Source organism: Octopus bimaculoides, chromosome 10 (genome assembly GCF_001194135.2).
Source record: "Octopus bimaculoides isolate UCB-OBI-ISO-001 chromosome 10, ASM119413v2, whole genome shotgun sequence".
Classification (NCBI taxonomy): domain Eukaryota; kingdom Metazoa; phylum Mollusca; class Cephalopoda; order Octopoda; family Octopodidae; genus Octopus; species Octopus bimaculoides.
The window spans coordinates 31,184,252-31,209,895 of record NC_068990.1 but is presented as its reverse complement, the minus strand read 5'-3'; the positions used below and the strand labels follow the sequence as shown (position 1 = coordinate 31,209,895).

The 25,644-nt window shown below is 31.1% G+C and overlaps 1 protein-coding gene across 1 annotated transcript in view; it reads left to right on the top strand.

Moving 5' to 3' along the window:
* LOC106873965 (transmembrane 9 superfamily member 1) overlaps nt 1–22,133 on the top strand; it is a 59,541-nt gene extending 37,408 nt beyond the window's left edge. The window contains exons 5-14 of the mRNA XM_014921513.2: nt 887–996; nt 1,257–1,320; nt 5,529–5,600; nt 10,811–10,958; nt 12,340–12,465; nt 13,261–13,353; nt 14,300–14,410; nt 18,177–18,339; nt 19,916–20,107; nt 21,023–22,133. Coding sequence (XP_014776999.1) covers nt 887–996; nt 1,257–1,320; nt 5,529–5,600; nt 10,811–10,958; nt 12,340–12,465; nt 13,261–13,353; nt 14,300–14,410; nt 18,177–18,339; nt 19,916–20,107; nt 21,023–21,224 — 1,281 coding nt within the window. The 3' untranslated portion in view covers nt 21,225–22,133. The remainder of the gene's footprint in view (nt 1–886; nt 997–1,256; nt 1,321–5,528; nt 5,601–10,810; nt 10,959–12,339; nt 12,466–13,260; nt 13,354–14,299; nt 14,411–18,176; nt 18,340–19,915; nt 20,108–21,022) is intronic.
* The last annotated feature ends 3,511 nt before the right edge of the window (nt 22,134–25,644 follow it).

Sequence of the window (25,644 nt, the reverse complement as noted above, 5' to 3'; positions counted from 1 at the left end):
TTTTTTACTAGATTCTTCAATTTCTTAATTACCAGGAATTAGATATTGGAAGTTAACATATTTTTGTATTTTGTTAAAAAAATTAATTGGCTAATTTCTTACTGTTTTCTTTTACATTTTCAATGTTTTTGAAAATGTAAAAATTTGGACTTGATAAATCTTTATTTGGCATGTAATATGAGTGAGATGTATTAACTATTTCAAAAAATTAGTGCCTGTACTCTTTGAAAACTTTGACATAACTATGGCTTACCAATACTGGGTAGAAAGTATTGTCTTTAGGATAGTGGAAGGGGAATGTAAGTAGCAAAAGGGACTGACTGCTAGATAAGAAAGAGCTAATGCATCAATGCTTATGTTGATTTTAAATCTAGCCATTTATATGCAGGTAACCAGTGTTGCTTCATAAATTTTAAATGCATGCATCTTCATAAAATAATACTCAGCTACTTGTAAATTTCATAATAAGCTGCTAAGAGGTCAGGGGGAAATCTTTTTACAATGTTTGTATGACCATGTTTGTTACTAGTTGTATTTAATTTATTGCTAATATCTTTTTTCCAATTTTTTGAGTTTCTTTAGTTGTTATTATGTAATTATTTAATAACTACATATATGCAATATTATTTTTAGCACAAATTATTACATACATTTGAAAAACTAATCTTTTCTGCAATACTGTCAATTTTCACATTAACCTGACCACAAATTGACACAAATTAAGTATTTAAATAAACAAACCAAAGTTTAGGTATTTTCTGCTTGATCCTCAAAGGACTGGGCTTTTTTGATTTAAAAATTTTTTGCAGGGTATGATTTTAATTAACAGTATTAATATAGATTTTACTAATATTTGAAATAATCATTTTCTTTTTATCATTTTTAGATAATATTTGCGAATGTCTCAACAAAAGAACAGCTTCCTATAAGTTTGGATGAGGTTTCAGCACCTTATCTTGTCGCATTTACATACAGTGTTAAATGGCATCAAACAAAGTAAGTTTCTTTGTGTAAAATAAATATTCATGTATGTAATCTTAATAACATACAACTAAATCATTATTTGAAACAAAACAAATCTACAATATAAGGAATATAACTTTCATGAACAGACTTACACATTTACAAACCTTCTCAATTACAATCATACATATACATATGCAGTATCTATTTCCTTTTCCTTGACATCTTCATTATTGTCTCATTTCATTAGACTTAATTATGTATTTATTGTGTATCTATTTATATTATTTCAGTGTAGCTTATGCAGATCGTGGCAGAAGATTAAGAGATAACAGTTTCTTCCCTAAATCTTTGGAAGTAAGTATAAATACTTGTTTTCTAACCACATACTTTTCATCTTTTAAATATACATTGTATTTCTCGTTTTATAGTTTCAATTTAATATTTAAAAATATCATTTGCTTGTATGTTTTACTCTGAAATTTGACTTTTATTAAAAGCTACATTTTAATATTGGTTTCAAACTTTGGCACAAGGCTAGGATTTCAAGGTAGGGAGTAAGTCAATTACATTGACCCCAGTGCTTATTTGCTACTCATCTTATCAGACCTGAAAGGATGAAAGGTAGTGTCAACCTTGGTGGAATTTGAACTCAAACTGATACTTTAATATTGCTATCATTTTGATTTAAAATTACATACCCTTCCATTTATTTATCAAGCATTGTATAAATTATAAATGAAAATAAAAATGAGACAGATGTGAAGCTTTATTCTATTTAGTGTAAGTGAATGGAATGGAAAAATCTTTTGAATATTCTTTTGATTGCCGCTTGTGTTGGCATCTATAACAACCGCAAACTTTTGCTTTTTAGAAAAAATATGCATTCTTTATTCCTTTTGAAATTAGTCTGCAAATAATCTTGAGTTGACTTTGAATTCTGACATGCTAGTGTATTATCTGTATAGAAAAATATGAGGTATATAATATTTGGAGTTCTGCAACTAAAAGTAATTATGACTACAGATGAAAAGGAAAACAAATATATATACACACACACATATATATTTTCTTTTATTCTTTTACTTGTTTCAGTCATTTGACTGTGGCTATGCTGGAGTACCACCTTTAGTTGATCAAATCAACCCCAGGACTTACTCTTTGTGTGTTTAGTACTTATTTTATCGGCCTTTTTTGCCGAACTGCTAAGTTACAAGAGCATAATAAACACACACACACACACACACACACATATATATATATATATATATATATATATATATATATATATATATATATATATATATATATATATATACATATATATACATACAATGAGTTTCTTTCAGTTTTCATCTACGAAATCCACTCACATGGCTTTGGTTGACCTGAGACTATAGTAGAAGACACTTGCCCAAAGTGCCACGCAGTGGGACTGAACCCGGAACCATGTGGTTGGGAAGCAAGCTTCTTACCACACAGTCACTCCTGCATATATATATATATATATATATATATATATATATGTGTCAATATAGATTTATATCAGGTCATTAAGAATGAAATGTCCGATTTTCTTACACACCAAATTTGAGTCGTTAACTCTAATGTTTTATTCAGACAATTCTGTTTTACAACATTGAAGAGATACACCATCACTTTTCGAAATGCAATTCATGATGTCTGATTATATTGTGAGTTTTCTCTGGTAAGCAGCACCATGATACAATTCACTCTGCCAGAGTGAATTGTACTGCTTGTATTCACACTGTACTGCTGTACTGCTTGGTATTCACACCGGAATCTCCAATATGAACATTTCAGAGGACATTTGAGGACAGTGCATGTACTGAGAATGATGTGATCACTAGTGATGGTGACATTAAGTCTCCATTCATCTTCCCACGTGGCCTCACACTCAACACGGAGGCCTACATCAAGTGCCTCGAGGAGGTAGTGCTGCCCTGGGTAAAGAGAGTGGCTGTTGGAAGACCCTATGTCTGGCAACAGGACTCTGCACTATGCCACACAACCAAGAGAACCCATTCATAGTTGTCAGATAATTTCTGCACCCACATCACCCTTAACTGGCCACCTAACTCCCCAGACTGCAACTCCCTTGATTATTATGTGTGGAGCACAGTTGAGCAAGAGACCAACAAAACTGCTTGTAACACCAAAGATGAACTGAAGACAAGGATTATGGCAGCGTTCACCAACTTAAACAAGGAGACCATCCAGAAGAGTTGCAGGAGACTCTAAAGTGGTCTGGAGGCTGTGGTTGAAGCCAATGGTGATTTTATTGAATAAATTTACTCTTTAATATTTCAAAATATTTTTATGTAATTTTGGTGAATATATCTGTTAAAATGAGATGTCACTGTTATTTTCATTTTTGCATAATTTAGACGACAATATATTCACTGTACCCTGAGATACGTGTTTCCAATGACTATATTGGAAACAATCCAAAATGTCACAGTACAAACTTATGAAAATTCACTTATGGTACATTGGCAGTTATGTGAAGAGGTCACATGAACTCCTTATACTTCCCCAGCATACATTACCCACACCTGATATGTATCTTACATTATTTAATGACTGAGTGTTACCTTTAAGAAACATTTTTTAAATGTCTAAATGAAAATTCTCCTTGTAAAATGAAAGGAGTGTTAAACTTTCATTCATCTGTCAGCTATTTGCAATGAGTGGATGACAACAAAATCATAGCAGTGGTGTGCCATCCTGGTGGACAATCAGGGTAACACAAAATTTCATAGCCAAAAATACAAGTTTCACATCCTGTATAGCAATTCTCTTGATCAAAATATGAATAAATATACAACTGGTTTGAAAGAAGATAAAGTTGAAATATAGTAATTGTATAATATAGTTTATGTATGTTTTATTTATATTTTCATACTTTATTCTAGTATGCTATGACTGTATTGTATTTGCAGGGAGAATCATACATCTATACATCTCCTACAATTCAAAATATCTTTCAATAAGCATATGATGAAACATACTAAATTTTTGTTTCCACTAAATATACTTGTAAAATAGGGGTGCATGCTATGCAAGAGTGCATCTTTTGTGCTGATGAATCAGTATATACACATGCTGGAAAGGGTGCAAATTATATAATACAATAAGAATTTATATAGAGTCAAGGGTCTCCAATTGACCAGGGTACACCAAAACCCAAGTAATGTAGTCAGCAGAGAGAGACAATGACAACAGGACTTTTTACTTTGTATATAGGTTAATGTAATACTTAAAGACTAAAAACAAAACTCATATTTATGGTTCTGTGAGATTATGTGATAAATTTTGATACATGAGAGACCTAATTAGTGCTGGAAGTAGAATCAGTTCTTTATAGATGCCTTTGTTAGCATCAAAGAAATTTTATCTCTGCACAAAGGCTGGACTATAAGATATGTATCTCAAATATATGTGTGATGCTTTATGAGAAGCAGCAAAGTCATCAAGTGAAGTTTTTTGAATATAACAAATCAAGTATGATTCATTGGATGTGCAACACAACATTGACAGATGTTAGTGAATATCAAGTGAAAACAGCTGAGTATCATAAATATAATTTATTGTAGATAATGGAAGTAAATATGTTACTATAACTTTATAATGTTTATGCAAGATATATACTTTTCTATGTAACTAAGAGTTCAAGTCTAACCATATAGATGTTTCACTATTATGAAAATATGGATGTAGTATAGCATATTTAGATTTGTTAAGACGTACTGTAACAAAATAATGTGGATAGTTTATAATATAGATAAGTTATATTAGCAGAACCCCTAATTAAATATAGTTCATGGTAATATAATTACATGGATACTTTTTTTTTCATCTTTGGATAAAATATTGATTTTTGCAAGTGGTAAAATAAGCTTAAGAAAAACTAATCAGAAATTGTACGTATTAATGAATAGGTTGAAATTCTCATAATCTTAGACTCCAGATTTGCTTAGACACTACTCATAATTGACGACAATGAAATCCACACTTGGATGGGAAAGGGAGAGGAACCTTCCATTGAGAATAACTATAACAGCTAAATATAAAGCATTTTGGAGAGATCTTTATACGAGAATGAGAGAAGAAATTGATCTACAAATAGTTAATAGGAAAACACGTGAGAAACAAATGAGTGGAAGAAAAAGAAGTGTGGGGATGAAAAACAAGGTGAAAAAAAAAATAATTAGATGAAAAAAACCCACTTTTGTTATTTCTACCAAATTGACTTTCAATAATGCAAACAGCCTTTAGTCTCCTTGAATTTTGGGGGATTTAGTGATGGATTAGCAACAGTAAAAACAAGAACTTCAATTGATTATAACTATTCTAGAAAATGTTTAAAATATTTCATCATCATCATCATCATATCTATGTATATACTTTCTTCTGATGATTACAAATTACAATTTGATACAGAGAAAATTATTTTATATATTTTAAACACATTTTGTCTCCTTTTGAAATACTTTTCAATTTCATCTTTTTAAAACTTCCTTTTATTCATTAATATCTTCCAGATACATTGGCTCTCCATCATCAATTCAATGGTCTTAGTTTTTCTATTGATAAGTTTTGTTGTTATTATTTTGGTAAGTTAACGATCTCTTTCATATCATTTAAATAATCACATTTATTTACCAGTGCTTAACTTTGTTTCAATTAGAAACTTTGTATATTGTATTTTTTTTTTTTTTTCGTTAAAATCTTTTGCAATTCCAAGAAAAATGAATTTTTAGTTTGGAATTTTCATAGCATCTTTCTCCAAAAGGTCTTACAGTATTTACACCATTTTAAGGTCTTCAGATATTACTGGGTTTCTCATAACCTTTACATTCTAATTAAAAGAATGTCATTGATAATGGCAACAAATAAGATTGAGAAATACTGATAAATGATGCACTCAAACCATTTCTTTGTTCCATTTACAAATTGGTACTCATGACATATCACAGATGCATATATGCATGATACACATAGTGTCCTTAAATAAATATTGCCTTACTGGAAATTATGTTTTTCAGATAGTTCTTTATAAGTTTTATAAAGGAGATAATATTTTGTGTTCAGTATTGGGGCTGGTTCATCCTAAGGACAATTTGTGATTCATGTTATAAACTATAGTGTATCATTTTCCTTATTGTTGAAAGTGTGCAAATGTTGGCATTTTCAATAACATTCTTCATTACTACTGCTAATTGTAGGATATTTATATGGGTTGACATTTAAGTTTTTGTTCAATTATCTTCATGTGCAGAATATTTTTTTTTTAATATGTGCATTCTATAAAATATATTAAAAAATCCAATTTGCCATCCTAAAAGAAAGTTGACAAGATAATTTTCTATTGAACATAAAATGAATAAAGAAATAATGTTAACTACATTTAAAAATATTTTTTTTATTTATTTAGCATAAGAAAAAGAACTTGAATGTTTGTTGTAAAACTTGATCACCTTTTCTAATCTCTGATGTACTCTTTCGACATTTTGAACAAATTAAACTTCCATATTCTAACATAAAATAAATGTACATATTATATATGTTTGATATACTTCAAAATTTTGTACCTTAATTCTTTCAAGTATTTCTAAAAAAAACATTAGTGCAATTGATTTTATATATATACTATTCATTTTAATGGTGTATTTGTATAAATTATGATATTTTTTTCAGTATTCTAATGGATGGGGGAGCCCTTAGCATAAAACAATTCCAAATACTTTCTTCTAATGACATTAAGCTGCTCGATTTTGAGCAAAAATATTTATTGAAATGAAATTTTACTAGCAAGAATTCACGTGAGAGTGGCAAAGTGTTGGGATGTTTATGGAATTTGTTTTTATATATTTTAACTGTATCTTTCTGTCAAAGATTATATCTTGCATGCTTTTAACTCTTTTATAAATATATAAACGTGTTTCAATTAGATTTTCATATAATTAAGATTTTTTAATGATTTAGTAGAATATCTATAACTTTATATGTTTATATTATGATGAGATTTTGATTAAGATTTTAGTCTTAATGTGAGCACTTTAGTACAAATGATTTTAGTTGGGCTGGTATCAAAAGAATAAGTGATGTGTGTGTGATACCACCCATCACTCAACATGTTTACAACTAGAAAGGGTGAGCCAGCAAAATTGATGCCTATTATAAGATGAGGAGTTATTTGAGACAGAATTTTACAGTCAGATGCTCTTCGTGTTGCCAACCCTTACCACCTTTATCAAGCAAGGTGGTTCTTTTTTTTTTTTCATTTTTAAGGTCTTCAAAAGGATAGAACAGCCAGTCATAATGTCAAAAGAAAAGCAACATCAGTTTTGCTCAAGCAGTGCCAAATATTGAATGTCAATAATCATACCACATACATATAGACTCAAGTGTGACTGTGTAGTTAAGAAGTTTGCTTCCTAACCATATAGTTCTTGGTTCAGTCCCACTCTGTGGTACCTTGGGTAGGTGCCTTCTATTATGGCCCTAGGATTGCCAAAGCTGATATATAATACACATGAAGCCTGTCATATATAAGTGTATATATATTTAGATATATATATGTAAGGTAGCAAATTTTTACAAATTTCACTACCAGTGGCCTAGCATGTATAAAACGTCAATAGACAACATGTTATTCAATATAAAATAGTGTACATTTAAACAAAGAGAAAATATCTATAACAGGCAATTTCTACACACTTAGGAGACAGTCAAAATGACTGAAAACCACAAAATTTAAGCAATTTCAAAGGGAATGAAAAAATGAAAACTTTTACCTTGTTTTTACGGTTATACCTATAGGTTTCAAATTTTTTTAGTAAATAAAATAATTTATGAGGCAAATTCTCATCAGTAACCGAGCCATCCAAGACTGTCTCCTAATGTGTAGAAATTGCCTGTTATAGGTAATTTCTCTTTGTTTAAATGTCCACTATTTTATATTAAGTATATATGTGTGTGTGTGTGTGTGTGTGTGTGTATCCTCTTGCCTTGACATCATGTGGTAGTTGTAAATGAGTGTCACCATCATACAAGCAGTGTCCTTCATTTCTAATCTTCTGAGAAAATATGTCTGGCCATGAGGAAATATGATCTCACCTGTAAACCAGTGAGAGTTCACATTGCACTATTTCACTTTTTGTCTGCAATTGAACATGCTACTCAGCTTAACTTGATGAGACCTGTTAACTTGCCTTACGCTTTTGTTATTTTCAACTAGGGCCACAGACTATATGTTTCTACATTCTTGCTTTCAGTCATTTATCCTCTTGATTCTGACCTTATTTAGGTCATGGTGTGCAGTGAGAAAGTTTACTTGACTCAGTGCATCCAGTATGGCTTTCACCATTTGTTGTGTTACTCAGTTGTTGTACTACTCAGTAATCACTCACAGCTACTGTGCCAGGCACAGGCACACTGTGCTTCTGCATTTTTTCAAAGCATCTACTAAATTGTATACACTTACTAACAGAAATCTTCCTATTGTACCACAGGCAGTGAATATTTTTTTCCTCAGTTCCTTGCAAGGAAAATTGGTAGCTGCACCATATTCAGATTTGCTTGAAGATGTACCTGCATTCATATATACTGAAATTCAGATTCTCTTCCATAAAATCTAAGAAGCCTTTTTCATGGCCTTTTCAGCATACATTTTTCGGGTGCTGTTTTAAAAACCATATTAGTGTTTTCATATTCATTGTTTATCTGCTATTTCTCTCAGACTATGTCAACATCAGTAGCGTAACCTGCTGCCCTAACATCTTGGTTTTGCTCATTGTTGCATAACCAGTTCTCTGGCTGAAGTATAATGTGGCAAGTTAATACATTGATTTTTTTTTTTCTTTTCAATCAGAAAATCTTTGTTTAACAATTGGAGTTTTAGCAATTTGAATAATGATGTCAGCAAAAATCTGGCCAATGAAATTATATGTAAACATGTCATGGATTTTTGAGTGACAATGTCATCACAACTCTGTCCAATTAGATTTGTTCTGGTGCATATATAAGTGACCAGATCAATAAAGAAAAAACAGAACTTGACAAGCAGGGATTTTGTTTGTTAGGAGTTTAGCAACATGAGCAGCAAAGCCTAATGGTTAGCAAATTCTTTCATTTGACAGTCTCTACTGTTATGACTATTAAAATGCTGTGTTGTAAAAAGAACTGTCTTCACTAACAATAGCGCATTCACAACTTTCATATGCATGCTCTTGTGCCTCTCTTATGCACATTCTTCTCTCTAACATTATTTTGTTGTTTTCTTTCCTTGGAACCGAACTGTTCCATACAGGCTTTTAATAGTAAAATAGATGATGAATTGAAACCAATAACTGTTGTTCTCATTCATCCAACATTTCATCCATCATATTCTTAAAGATTATATGAAAGGAGAACTGTTTGCCTGTATCTCAATGTTAAACAAAGTAGCAGATTACCAATTTCCAGTTATTTATAATGTAACTATGTATCTGAATGACAAGCAAAGTAGCAGATTACCAATTTCCAGTTATTTATGATGTAATTATATATTTTAATATGAAAATATGTATTATAATTACAATTATGGAGCTACTATTTGAGAGTATATGATTATAGAAAAGAGGTTGATTTCACCACAGTTTCTACTTTTTCTTGCCACTGAACCATGTTAGCTAACAATGCAACATTCTGTATACACCACATCCCACATTTTATACATACTCATGGGTTTCCATCTTGTTTAATCATTGTGTAATTGTAACACCAACATGTGTAGTCTGAGTAGCTATATGCTTTAAAGCCAAAATTAAAAATCTCTAATTGACCTAACATACATAGAAGCAACACCTAGCATGGCTATAAACATATTAGTTACTAGTTCAAAACTCATAACAAATTTGGTTGGTAAATTGTATTGACTTAAGCTGAATTAGTCAATACACTATACCATTTTCCTACTCTATTTCTGGTTAGTAAGAATACTGTTGGGTTTTGTTTAGGAACCATCATTAATTTTTTAATAAAATTTTTAAATAACTTAAAAAGTGTAACAAGAATCTTTATAATTTCTGAATTTATTCTTTCTAAAAGATCAATTAAACATGCACCCTCTCAGGAGAGTAGAGGGTATCTTTTCTTGACAGTCCCAAGTAATTTCCATTTACATTGATTACTGTGTTCAAGCAGTTGGAATAGGGTTATATTACAATGACGAGCTTAGATTGTGTGTCCTAAGAAATAGTATACTTCTTATCTATTTTTGCATGTTGAATTCAATATATTTTCCAAGTTTCTCTCCCATCCAATGTTTTCTTGCTCCAGTATATGTCACTATCCATAATAATAAAAAACAAGAAAGGTCAATCATCAAAACTGATTTGTCATCCAAAAAGCTGATGCCAATAAATCAGCAAAATGATCAACTACTGATTGTCTGTCAATTTAAGTGATGCAATCTTAGGTTATGTTATGTATCACCATAGAGGCCTTCATTTCACTTGAGTTCAAGTATGTTGGAGACTGCAGCTGAAAGGAATTTGATCAGAATTTCATACTTTCATGCAATAGTAGACACACTATCAACCTTTGTGTCAAAATTATGGCTGCCATAGCATTTGGAACTTTAATAATACATAATTGAATTGAATTTAGAATCACTGAGAGTACATAAGTAATTTCTCATAAAATGGAATTTAATTAGCACTTAAAGCAAATTTTATGAAGTAATATTTGTGTTATATGAATATTTATTCGATAATATTGATAAGAGAAGAAAAGTAAAATTGAGCTAAATACATATGTTTAAATGTTTTTGCATCTTTAGACTCGTGTCCTGAAGAGTGATTTTGCTCGGTATAACATAGATGAAGATGACAGTGAAGATTTGGACCAAGATGAGAATGGCTGGAAGATCATCCATACTGATGTCTTCAGATTCCCAGTGTGTAAGAGTCTCTTCTGTGCCATTTTGGGTAAGTAGATCTTCATTCTATTTACTTTAGTTGCTTCTGAATTCAATACCAGGTGCATCTCATAATGTATAATATATTTTTGTATCGTAAACCTATTAAAAAGTGGTTCGGATCTTAAACTGATTTTAGAAGATATTTGTAGTGTAAAGATAATGTAAAATCAGGGCAATTTTAAATTATTGGCTCATATGTACAACACAGCATAATTCAGAAGAACTACCAATTTTGATATTATAAAGCCTCACTGTGGATGTAATAAGAATGTAAACTCATTCTTTCTCTGCTGTTGATGTGAATAAAATGGAGCGAGTCTCTCAGGAAACCATCTAACTGTTCATTGACTTCTCCCCAGAAAAATGCAGTTGGCCTTCTTTCCCAATGAGCAGCACAGGTCATTGCATTAGAAAGAGTATATTTGCTTTCTTGTATATAAATCTATTTCACTTCTCATGATTTATGCTAGTTGTACATAAAATTGATATTGTTTCATTAATGACAAACTCTGCCAATTCAGCTATACACTAATGTGCTATCCTAATTTATGACTGCTTTATACAGTAGATGACACATTGCTGTTGATTGGGGAAGGAGATTGGGTATATCTTCTCTGGGGAGCAGTCAGTAAAGCACAAGGTCTATTGGGAGGCTCCCTCCCTCTTTTTTTTTTTCCACTCATCAATAGAAAGAATGTGTTTGCATTCATATTACACCCAAAGTGAGACTTTCTAATATTAAAGTGTATATATTTATGCATGCATGCATGTATGCATAAGGGCACATATCTACATGTACAAACACATATTATACAGGTATGACAGAGTTGGAACTTTCATATACTAGAAGTTACTCCAGAATCACACATCACAAATAATCTCTGAGAATAATAAAGTGACCATACTCTGAGATATGTCAGTTCATACAGACAGGGAGATGGAAGCAATTCATCCCCATATTATTGTTAAAGATTTTTGGTAAAAGCAATGTCTCCTAATTGATGTCTCTATTCAAACAGATGACAGTTATATTTTTATCCAAATATAAAAATGTGTATCAGGATATATTCAAAATGTGAGGATTGAAAACAAAAACAATCTTCACAATAGAAAGTACTTGGTGAATAATAACAAAATGATGCAGGCAAATATGCAACCAAACTCCCAAAATATATAAACTATGGCTACAATTGCACACACATATTGCAAAGGATATTCTCAATGCAATAAAACTGAAACAAAATACCATATGCAGAATTGCACCTGGTTACACAGAGAAAACATAATAAAAATAAGACTACTGAAAGAAATATATTATTTTTACTGCTTTTTCCCTCATTAGCATATGTATATAAAACAAAATATTTTTTTTTCTATTCTAAACTTAGGTGTTGGAAGTCAGTTTCTTGCTTTAGCTACAGGAATTTTGTTGATGGCATTATTTGGTATGTTCAATGTACATCGCCATGGTTCCATTAATTCTGCTGCAATTGTTCTATATGCACTTACTTCAGGTAAGCACACTTACATTTCTTCTGCATCTATTATTTAAAAGTAAAAAATTAAAATTACAAATTTTAAAATAGCATTCAAAAATTTAGTTCAGTAAGCAATCCTACTTGTCACATTCCGTTTTAATGTTTAGTCTTTTTTGTTGTCAACTTCAATGTTGGGTAATTGTCACCAAGTTCTCAAAAGATTTATGCAATGTAATTTATTGAAAAAGAATAAGTAAAAGACAGATTAGGATGAAACACAAACTTTTCATGTATTTTAAAATTACAGGTTTCAAACAATAATTGAAATTTAAAAAGTTTTGTTTCAAGTATTCTGTTACATTTACATTGTTAAGTTTACTATTGTGACTGCTGCATTTGGATTTTCTAATGAAGCAAGTTTTGAAAAACTTATTTTAAATAAAATGAATGATGGTCAGATTAAACTTTTGAGTTTTAGATGACAGTTACCAGTATATGTAGTAAAAAAATATATATATATAGTCACTATCTGCTTCAAATTAAACTATTAACTCGTTAAATCACCTATATCTGGCCCAAATATTCTGTTTTATGTTTAAATCAGCCAAATATGACTTCTCACACCGATCCTACAATGTCATTCTAAAAATAAACAATTACATTATCAAAATTTTGAAGCTATGGGGTAAACCATGATTAATTCAAAACAATGTGAATCAGTAAGCATTACATTTGACAGAACAATCTGACTGCTAAATGGTTAAATATGTAAGTACAGTCAACACTATTTTATTTACAATGAAAATAGATAACATTTTGATTTCTCTTCAGGTGTATCTGGATACATTGCTGCAAATTATTACCGAAAAATGGGAGGTGACAACTGGGTATGGAATATCAATCTCACTTCAGCTTTGTTCGCATGTAAGTACATTACTCTGAAAAGAATTTTTAAAATTTATTTATCTTTATTATACCAATTTATGATTAAACCATATTTCTCTTTGTGTCAAAGTTACCTAAATATGGTTCATAAAGAATTGACCTAAAATTAATGTGATCTACTTATATCACCAACAGAATATCAGTGCAATCATATTTTTTTCACTTTCTCATATCATCTAAGTCAAAGAGTACAAAACTGTTACTTCAGAAATATTTAAAGATGTTCTCATTTTGTTAAAAGTAAAAATGTTTGAACAAGCAAACTGTAATCAGAAAAAAAAAAACTATTTGGTTTTCATACAAAAGAGTGATCTGTACTAAGAATAGATATATAATCATTTCTTTTTTATTGGGTGATTTTTTTTTCTTCTTTTTATAAAGGAATTGGGTTTATAAAATTTCGTCTTCACAGTATCATCCTAGTACCTATTGTTATGATTTCTGAGAAAGGAAATATAAAGTTAGCCCTGATGAGACATGAATTCAGTGGGCCAGAACTTAATTCTGTAAAACTTACTATAAATCAGTAATCATATGAAAACTAGCCTATTACAAATGTTTTGATAAAGTTAAAACATTTATATAGGTTGAACTGCTAAGATATTTACAGTAAAAGAAAAATTATTAACTGATAACCATTATTAATTTTACCTTCAGTAGAGATGGGAGGCCACTGTGGATGCAAATCTACTCCTTGATACAGTCATCATCAAAACACATTCTCTTTATGAATTGCTGAAAGATCAGCAATGAATTACTATCTCTACTAATTATAAACTTGTTCTTAAGAAAATTATTAATTAATAGATTTTTCATGGCTGAAGTCCTATCTTAGGAATAATTAAAATTGGTATCTTAGGAATATATTTTTTCCTGATTAATTTTTTAATGTTATATATATTTTTTCTATTCATTTCAATTCTAGTGCCATTTTTCATTGTGTGGGCCCTTATAAACTCAGTTGCATGGGGCTATGGAACCACTCAAGCTTTACCTTGGACTACAGTTGTCATGTTAATATGCTTATGGATGTTCGGTAATATATTTTTGTCATTCCAGATTTTTCATTTAGAATAAAATTAACCAAATAACTAATTTATGTTCTCAAAAGATTGTATTTTATACATGTTGTTTGTGCAATTATTTATATGTGTCTTGACTAATAACTAATGAATTTGTAATTATAGTCGACTGAAAGCATTTTCTTTTAACAGGTTAATACCTTATTTAAAGATAAAATTCAATTTATATTTGATTTTATTTCCCCTATCCATCTAATATGCAAGTATTAGTTCTAGTACCATTTAGAATCTTTCGGAATTCTTAAACTGACTACTCTACTAATTTCAGAATCTAAAAATTTTTACTTCTATTTTTGTGTCAGTAATTTTTTATTATACCATTATTGTTATTATCATCATAACAAACCTATTTCCAGGTTGACATGGGTTGGGAGGGTTTACCAGTTCCTCCTTGAGATATGATATCTTCTTATCAAACCTCATCACTTCCTTATATGTCTTCGAATGTTATGAGCCCTATCAGCTATCAATATATGACAGTTTTTAAACTGGTACTTATCATCTATTGCATGTCTATACTATTGTAGTTATCTCTCTTGCACACACCAGTTGTTACTTTTACCTCTCATAACTCATCTCTACCTTTTATGCAACATTTTACATGCTTTGTATTGCCTACTTTTATCACCAAGAGAGAAAACATTTGTTGCTAGCAGAGGCAATAGCTCCCTGAACTAACTTTTCCCACCCTTTCCTTATTCTAGCTCCTGTGCTCTCTATCCATAGCACAAATTAGGTAACCCAGCAATCAAACTTTTTACATCTGGAATGCCATCTAAGCATCTTATGGGCTCTTACACATCTAAAGTCACAGTTTTTTATCAAAAGATCCTCTATTCATCATTGTCGTCGTTTAACATCCGCTTTCCATGCTGGCGTGGGTTTGACGGTTTGACTGAGGGCTGGCAAACCAGAAGGCTGTAACAGGTTCCAATCTGAACTGGCAAAGTTTCTACAGCTTGATGCCCTTCCTAACGCCAACCACTTTGAGAATGTAATGGATGCTTTTTTACATGCCACTAGCACAGGAGCCAGTCAGGTAGCTCTGGCAACAACTATGCTCGAATGGTGTTTTTAATGTGCCACTGGCATGGGTGCCAATCAGGTAGTACTGTCATCAGCCATGACAACAATTTCACTTGCCTCAACATGTCTTCGCAAGTGCAGTTTATTGCCCCAATGATTGAAGGGTACTCTTAAATGGGCTGGTTATGCTGCACTAGCATAGGCCATGGTTATGGTCTCAGTTGGCTTGGCAGGTCTTCTCAAGCACAGCACATCTCCAAAGGTCTCGATCACTTGTCATTGCATCAGTGAGGCCCAATGTTTGAATACAGTGCTTCACCACCTCATCCCAGGTCTTCCTGGGTCTACCTCTTCCACAGGTTCCCTCTACTGCTTGGATGTGACACTTTTTTTACACAGCTGTCCTCATCCATTTGCAACACATGACCATATCAGTGCAATCATCTCTCCTGCACACCACATCTGATGCTTCTTAAATCCAACTTTTCTCTCAGGGCACTTACACTCTGTCATGTATGCACACTGACATTACACATCCAGCAGAACATACTGGCTTCATTCCTTGCAAGCTTACGCATGTCCTCAGCAGTCATGGCCCATGTTCCACTGCCATGTAGCATTGCTGTTCGCACACATGCATCATACAGTCTACCTTTTACTCTGAGCGAGAAGCCCTTTGTCACCAGCAGAAGTAGGAACTCTCTGAACTTTGCTCAGGCTATTCTTATTCTAGCAGCTACACTTTCAGAGCATCCACCCCCACTACTGACTTGGTCACCTAGGTAATGGAAGCTATCAACTACTTGTAGTTTTTCCCCCTGGAATGTGACAGAAACTGTTTTCTGCACATTTTCAGTGTTTATTGTTCTTGTACACGCAAAAACTATCTTTCCAGTTAGCCTTCCTTTGATATTACTACACCTTTTATGTATCCATAGCTTACACTGGGTACATCTTATGGAGTTTCTACCTATGCCTTTTCTACAGATCGAGCAGGGCCATCTACCTGAAGGGATTTGTGGTTTCTCTGCCTTCCTGCTTAGTAAGACTTTGGTTTTTGCTAGGTTGACTCTAAGGCCTATTATTAGGCCTCTTCATACTTATTGTATGTTGTGCTTTGGTAAGAGAAATCTCAAAATTTAGGATCTGTTATGTGTTGGAGAGTTTGTTTTTTTTAATATTTTGCAAGGCTTTTTTTTAAATATATTGTAAACAGTATGAATTTTACAGTTCAGTTCCTAGTTGATTTAATATTTATTTCATAGCTGTCATATGTTCTTTTATACACTTGTTTTATTCATTTTGTTTAAGAATTCACCATATATTTCTAGGTTGGGTATCAAGAGACTGAAGTACTATTATTATCTGGGTTCAAAATGCAAATGCTGGATAATTAATTTTATCAAAGATCAGCTAGTAATCGATACACGAATAATTTATCCTAGTATTGAACTTGATATTTTAATCAAAATATTACATATACCTTGAGCATAACTATTATTATAACTATTATTATACATGAAGGATAAAATAAATATATAATGTTTTATTAACTGTTCTAGCAAAATTCTTTCCTTTGTATAGTCATATTTGGCTTTAATTTCATTATATTTCTTCCCAGTTCTTTCAACATTTTTAGTTTGAACTTGAAGTTAAGAAGAACTTAGAAAGGGAAATTACAGTGGGTTAAAATTGATGGATAGAGTTGAGCTGGAAAGGTTGTGAGAAAGAATGATAAGGGGGAAATGGCAAAAGAAATAACATTGAATAACATGAAATATGTTATGTAAAATAAAGATGGAAGAAGGATTTCTAGCAAGGCTGAAACTCTGTATTTTCAGGTAGAAACAAATTTAACTTAGACATGAAAGATAAAACTGACAAAATTTTGTTAGTGAAGCTCATGAATGCATTTTTTTAATTTTTTAAAAAATTTATTTCTCTACTTTAAATTTCTAGACTACATGAACAACTAACCTATTCTGAATAATTACTTCATTTAAAGGGAGGTAACATTGTATCCATTCATATTTGTAATTTCTGTTCTTTATTTTACCTAATATAATTTTTACAAAAGAATGGCAAAGAAAAAACAGAAAAAAAGAAAAGGGGGAGAGAAGAAAGAGAAAAAAAAAACATCAATGCATCAATTGGTCACACACCGCAAGGTTCAACGGAACCTACTGAAGCAAGCCAGCATGCTCGCAGCATTACCACGAGCGATGGTGAGGCTAAGGTGTTTGAAAAGCCAAGCACCCTCATGGGCATCACCTGAGCCTGCAGTGAGGCAAGCTAAGGCATTCATGAGCTTCACAAACAAAATATTTGTATTAAGTTTTAAAACAACTTCATTTTATTATTTTTAACTACATATTAAATAAGATCAGTTGAGAACTATGAGGTATATAGGTTCTAGTTCAGGAAGTAAATTTCATCAATCCACAAAGATAAATAGATGTTTAGAATTAAATATTGTACCCACCACATAGAAATATATTATAAAGTACTCTAAAAGTAAGATTTTGAAGCATATATTTTGTATTTATTACCAGTAATTCATCATTTTATATGAAGTGAAGTTGTTGTACTGATATTATTTGCCACTGAAGTGATATTGAATAATATATATCACTTGAAAGCAAATTTTATATATTTTAATTTTATTTAAACTACTAAATGCATTTCTATTTACAGTGGGATACCCTTTAACTGTTGTTGGTGGCATTTTTGGTAAAAATTGGGCAAATGGTTTTGATGCTCCTTGTCGAACAAAAAATATTGCTCGTGAAATTCCCTCTGCTCCATGGTACAGGTCTGCATTTGCTCATTGCCTTGTGGGAGGATTTCTACCATTCAGGTAATATTTTAAAATATATTTTACTCCAATGAATTGTGATACCAAGGAACATCAATACTTAGTAGACATTGGGATGCGTTCAGAAATATTTATTGATGAAGTATACTAGTCACCATACTGCTATTTTGTTTTTTTAATTGCAACTCGTTTTAATGTACTATAATGTGATAAGCTGTTTTTCAATATCCAATGTGTTTTAGGAGCAAATGTTTTATAATATTAAACTACAAAAATATTTTGCTTTAAGTTGAAATCATTTAATAAAGTTATATGGCTGTTCAGGCCAAAAATACGAATAAAAATTAAAATGAATTTTTTAAAACCAATATTAAACATTACTTTTTAATGATTTCATTTCCAAAGTCAGTTTACAAGTAAGACTAAAATATCAGCTACGATTTGTGATTTATAACTGGATAAAATTTATGGTGATAAATATACCACCATTGAAAAACATCCAAAAAAGCCATCTAATGGCAATGATTTACTCATCCACACACTACAAATTCTACCCTACTGAAGTACTACCTCCTCAACCTGCCTAATCTAATTGCCTCTGCTCTTCAACTAGCTAGTTGCATAGCCCACTTAACCAACCCACCAAACATATTTATCTCTTCCCCTCTTGTCATCAATATGGCATATCCCCTCCATTGGACTCCACATTAACTTTTACTCTCAATCTTTATCAGAATGTCGACCCTCTGGAATTCCTTCCATATCCACATCTTCAGGACGTGGAGATAAGCCATATCTGTCTCACTAGTTTTGAAGAATCTGCAAAATCCAGAACCAACATATATATATATATTTAAAAAATTGGGTACATATTTTATTGCTGACTAGTATAATTTGTACACTTGATATTCACATCAACCAAGCAAAGAAATAAATATATTGATAGTTTCTATTGCAATGCCTTCTAAACACAATGCAAGCCTCCGTTTATGAAAATAAATCTCCTTTTATGGAAATATGATGTACTCAATAGCATTAGTAAAACTTCTTAATTACCTGGTGGTAATTATTAGCAATTCTTAAATAGTAAGGCAGATAGTTTCATGAAATTTATGTATCAATGAAAAAGATTTTACATATAGATCAAAGTTACATTTAATCAAAGCAGGCTTGGACAGATTGTTTATGTTGATGCATCTGATAACACTGAAATATATCTAAGTGTCTCCTTTGCCGACTAAGATCAGATTTTCTTCCTAAGCTTATTCAATTCTTAATTCCTTGAAGTTATCAATTATTACCTCTGTATTTTTGCTTACTGTCACTAATTAGAGGGAAACATCAATTAATTGGGATTGTTTCGCATATATCATTCAGCTTGTGACTCTTTATCAAAATTTATGCCATTGACCTACTTGAGTTATTTCCCCTTAATCATTTTACTTTTCATTATATAACTGCTCTTACCTATTCTATGTCATCAGGACAATATACATCAAAGTATAGAGTAAGTAAATTTGAGTAATATGTAAATACTGTTTAAACACAAAACAATTACATGTATGTCTATATAAAAATTGATTGTATTATAGCTATTATAAATGTGTTTTCTTTGCAGTGCTATTTCTGTTGAGTTGTATTATATATTTGCCACACTTTGGGGACGTGAACAATACACACTCTATGGTATCTTATTTGTTGTTTATGGAATTTTGCTCAGCGTGACAGCTTGCATTTCTGTAGCTCTTACCTACTTCCAATTATCTGCTGAAGACTACAGATGGTGGTGGAGATCAATTTTTAGTGCAGGGTAAGTTTTACTTCATGCTTGAAACATCTCTTTGAAGGTTTATAAATTGATTTGTATTTCAATTTTTGGGAAGTGAACTCAAAAATTGTTTAGGATTTGCAAAAAGTCTGATCTGGAAATGTCAACATTTTCATTTAACATTCTGTATTAGAAGCCAACAAAGAAGGTCTACATGGTTGTTTGATTTGCTAGAAATACTAACCATACTGTCTTAAAAAGAAAGTCAATATAGTCCTCAATATACAAAATAGTCACAGTTGAAATAGGTCTGTTGAATCAAGGCTGACATAGAGCTAGACAATTAGAGAAAAGGCTTTATTCATGTTTATTTAAACTGAATCAGCATTAAAAAAAAATCTGACAATGATGATGACAGTTATCACTTAAGCTCATAACATTATAAAATACCATTTGAAATCTTAAAAATCCTCAAATTTTCAGAACAAAACTAGCATTTCTGTCAACAGTAATTACATTGAGGAGGCGCAATGGCCCAATGGTTAGGGCAGCGGACTCGCGGTCATAGGATCGCGGTTTCGATTCCCAGACCGGGCGTTGTGAGTGTTTATTGAGCGAAAACACCTAAAGCTCCACGAGGCTCTGGCAGAGGATGGTGGCGAACCCTGCTGTACTCTTTCACCACAACTTTCTCTCACTCTTTCTTCCTGTTTCTGTTGTACCTGTATTTCAAAGGGCTAGCCTTGTCACACTGTGTCACGGTGAATATCCCCGAGAACTACGTTAAAGGTACACATGTCTGTGGAGTGCTCAGCCAATTGCACGTTAATTTCACGAGCAGGCTGTTCCTTTGATCGGATCAACTGGAACCCTCGTCGTCGTAAGCGACGGAGTGCCAACAACACAACATATACATGTATATTTCTCTTAATGAATAATAAATTATTTTCTTTTTAGGTCCACAGGCTGCTTTGTATTCCTTTATGCACTTTTCTACTACTTCAAAAGATCAAATATGTCGGGACTTCTTCAAACACTGGAATTCTTTGGTTACACTACTTTGTCATGTTATGTCTTTTTTCTAATGCTTGGAACTGTCTCATTTTTTGCATCTCTAAAGTTTGTACGTTACATTTATGTGAACTTAAAAATGGACTAATTCAGTTTCATTTAATCTTGTTTTTATTTATCATTATCAATTTTAATGATTTTTTTTTCCATATATATTGGGAAACAGTAAAAAGTTAACACTATTATAAGGGTTTTTTTTAATTTCAATTGCAGTTATTATTTTTACTCCTGAAGTAGAAAAATATCCATATTTAATATTTTTCAAAAAAAATTTCCAATGATTGTAAATGAACGTGGCAAAATATTTTTTAAAAATATGTATAAATAAAATTTGGTTATGAAAGAGCAGCATTTAAGCATGCATATTCAAGACCCACAAGATCATTTCATTCAAAATCATCTTTTATTAGAACTTAAGCATTAACTGTTTTTTTGTTTGTTTGGTTTTTGTTTGTTTTTTCTGGTGCACTCAGAAGATTAAATGCTGAGAAAGGTACTTTTTTTTATGAGATTTTATAAAATTCACAGTTGTAGAAGTTTGATGAGAATCTGCTGAAATGGAAACAATTACTTTGTGATAAAGAATCAATGATTCTTTAAAACATACATATACATTTATATTCACTTTGTTTTTGTATATAATAGTATTATATATAATATGATTATATATTATTATATTATAATATATATTATTAGCAATCAAATTCTTTCATTGTACTGTGTACAGCCTGGTCACTGATTACTCTATTAAGGGACAATGTCAGTGAGTAGGTATAGCAAAAGACTTTCATACTTAATTATATATAATATTACAAAATGCAATAAAAATGAATGTATTGATGTATGTATGCTTTACTTACTATCATGGCTGAAGTTTCACCATTTCACAGCACATCAAGACATTACCTTACATACTATGAAATGGTGGCACTTGAGAAGTGACACTGTAATATTCAGCTGTTAATAAACATACATTACATTGTACTCTGCAAACATATATTTGAGTCTTCTTTTGTTTTATGGTTGCTTTAAATTCATGTGTATATATGTGTTTGTGTGTGTGTACACACATATGTATATGAGAAATTTTATATACCAAGTAAGTTACGTGTTTTAAATGTATCTACAGAGAAACTAATTCTTTTGAGTGTGACTTTAGCATAATGAATCAATATGTTTTAACTCTCTAATCCTAAAGTTTGTCCAAATACTCAGTAACGGATTGGTGTAACATATTTTATTTGTTTAGGGTAGTTATATGCCATTTCATATTTTTACTTATATTTTGGTGTGGCTGGGGCTCTGTATTCATATTTTAGCAATCATATTGTTTGTATCACTTCTTACAGCCTTGGAAAATATATAACTATCATAACTTAACACTTCCTTTCATACTTCTATCATAAATCATATATTGTTTTATATATAGTTGTTGAAACTAATTATATTGTTAACCCCTTTTGTTACAAACTTCTTGCTTTAAAGTGGTCTGTTAAAACCTGTTAAAATTTCCTGTTAATTTATATTCCAAACACTAGCTTAATAATGATAAAAGTTGTTTTATTCAGTTCTTTATTATTTTCAAAATTAATTTAAACAAAAAGTGTTGCAACAGAAATATGGTAACAAAAGGGTTAATAACCCCAGTTAGAGTGAATACATCTTATCTGCTAAGATAGAAATGTTTAGGTGTTTATATTTGTAAGCAGCATTTGAAAAAGATAATTGATAAATTTTCACAATTTTTTTTTCATTTAGTATATATGGTCTTTGTCTAAGTAGTGATTTTTTTGTTTGTTTTTGTTTTCTCTCCCTCTCTTTTTCAACTATTAGCTGTCAGTATGATAGAAGATCTATAAAATATCTATCAGCTGCTTATTAAGTTTTACTGAAAATGTCATACCTCAGAAGTTGAATATAATTGAGTATATTCAGATATATTTTCATAGTGTTCACAGAATATTTATAAGCATGTGAAATGTAAGTGAAATAATAACAGAAATATAATTCATGCTAACCTGCTGATGATATGGAAAGGTTTCCATCATTGCAATGGATTCAGAAAAGCTTGCAATAGCTCTGAGCTCCTGCAGTTTCTTCATGGGGCAAAGCATCTCTGGTGTTTAATTTACATGCTAACATAGAATAAACAAACATTGTAATCCAGTGTTACTTGAGTCTACTAAAGATGCCAATATTTGTTGCTATTATTGTTTCTTTGTTTAAATTCAAAAGCAAAGGAGGTTTGTAAAATGCTGATGTGAGATTAGTGACCAAAGTCAGTTATTAAGAACTTCAAAAAAATGTTTAAAATGATATTTTAAACAGTTAAGTGTATTAAAATATGTTTCAATAACTATAATTATTTGATAAATACTTGATCACAGATTTGAAGGGAAAAAAGTACATTTTGTTGAACAACTGAAATCTAGTTTTAACTTTATTGACCTAGGAGGGTGTATGGCAGAATTTATACTGGTAGGATATGAACTTAGAAATATTGCAAAGCATTTAGTGTGATACTATATCATGTTTAACATCATATTCCTTATCTTGTTTAATGCATCTGCATTCTTGTAATTAAAAATAAAGAGTTTACAAAATTTCAACATGCTTTGTTAATCTATTCAACTTTTCAATCTGGAGGTGCAACTGGCATTTGTTAATACAGATTTGATGAAATATGTCACTCTATCCATTTTCTCATGGAAATAACTAAAGAAGAAATCAGTTCATTTTAATACTTACTGTCTTATTTTAGAGCTAGCAAAAGAAAATTGTTAATATTATTGCAACATGTAATTTTACAATATAATTTTATTTATTCCTAAATTTGATGAAAATTTGTAATTAAGATCAGAAACTATAATAGCAATTGCAAGGCAAGTGTTTTGATTTGAGACATATTGAAACTAAAACAATTGTAACATGGAAGACCCACGTTAGCCAATCAGAAACACACAAGACTGTTAACTTCACTTAAACATTTATTGATTGTAATATGGTGTCAAAATTTTCATCATGTGAAACTGTGACTTGACAGTGTTCATGGGTTGGACTGCACCATGTTACAAACAAGAAATGTTTAAGTGAAGTTAAGTCTTTGTTTCTGAATGGTGAACATGTGTCTTACACATATCAATTGTGTAAAAGTAATACTGTATCAAAATAATTTCAGATGTATTGAAATAAATGATAATTATAAAAGTACTTCATAAAACAATGTTGACTTTCTCCATTGAAATTTAGATGGTAAAATGTATAACAATGGACATAGCTAAGTATTGTAATAAAATTTGGGTTCTGATGTCACACAAGAGAATATTATATATAAGATGGTTGCAGAAAATTTAGTTAATTATCTTCATACCATCAATAAATATTGCAATTTCAGGTTCCTAGTCCTTTTGGTCTTTAGTCTTGTACATGTATAAACAGGGTGCTTTTTCTATATTCTGTCATAACTGTATAGCTTGAAAGTTAAAGGGATCACTTCAAAAAATTGCTACCAGAAGTTTTTATAGATACTTTGTATGGTCGATACCAGTGCCACCTAGTATTATTTTATCTCAATGCTGATGATAATGACGTTGATGATGAAATCACATATATTTAAAATAAGAATACCTGGAAAAATATTTTAAACAAAACATCTGCAAAATGAACATAGTCCAAGACTTTGCTGAATGTTCTTTCAAGATTTATTATAAATTGTGCAATGCTATTGTGAATTACTTGAGTCTCCAACTCGAGCACTGCTGGGTAATTTAGTAAGAGTATAACAAAAATATAATCAAACTTACTTCTTTTTATAAACTTTTTATTGATAAACTCTTCACTAGAAAATATACAACTGTTACGTGTCTGGAGTGAAATGTCGCCTGGAATACTGAGACACCAGGAAAGAACAATTCATAATTTGATGTATTCAATGAGTTTATATAACATATGAAAATGACTGAGAAATTTAAAGTTAATGACAATTTTAAATATGCAGAAAAATGGATGATTAAAGTAGTTAGAATTTTAAAATAACAGAAAATAAAATACAAACAAATGAAAAAACAGGCCTGTCAGGATTTTCAGTATAACAATCAAGTTAACAAAAACAGAAATTATACAGATTTCATATTTTACTATATTAATTTACTAAAAGTATAATAGTAATAATAATAGTAATAATCGTTTCTACTCTAAGCACAAGGACTGAAATTGTTGGGGAGGGGCTAGTCATTTACATTGACTCCAGTGTGTCACTGGTACTCATTTCATTGACCTCCGTTTGGAAGTTGATGAGAGGCAAAGCTGAGCTTGGCAGAATCTAGACTCAGACCATGAGGATAGACAAAATGCTGCTAAGTATTTCACCTGGTGCGCTAACGATTCTTCCAGCTCACCACCTGAATAATAATAATAATCTTTACTAATGAAGGCACAAGGCTTGAAATTTGGTGAGAGGAGACTAGTTGATAACATCAATCCCAGTGTCTAATTTATCAACCCTGAAA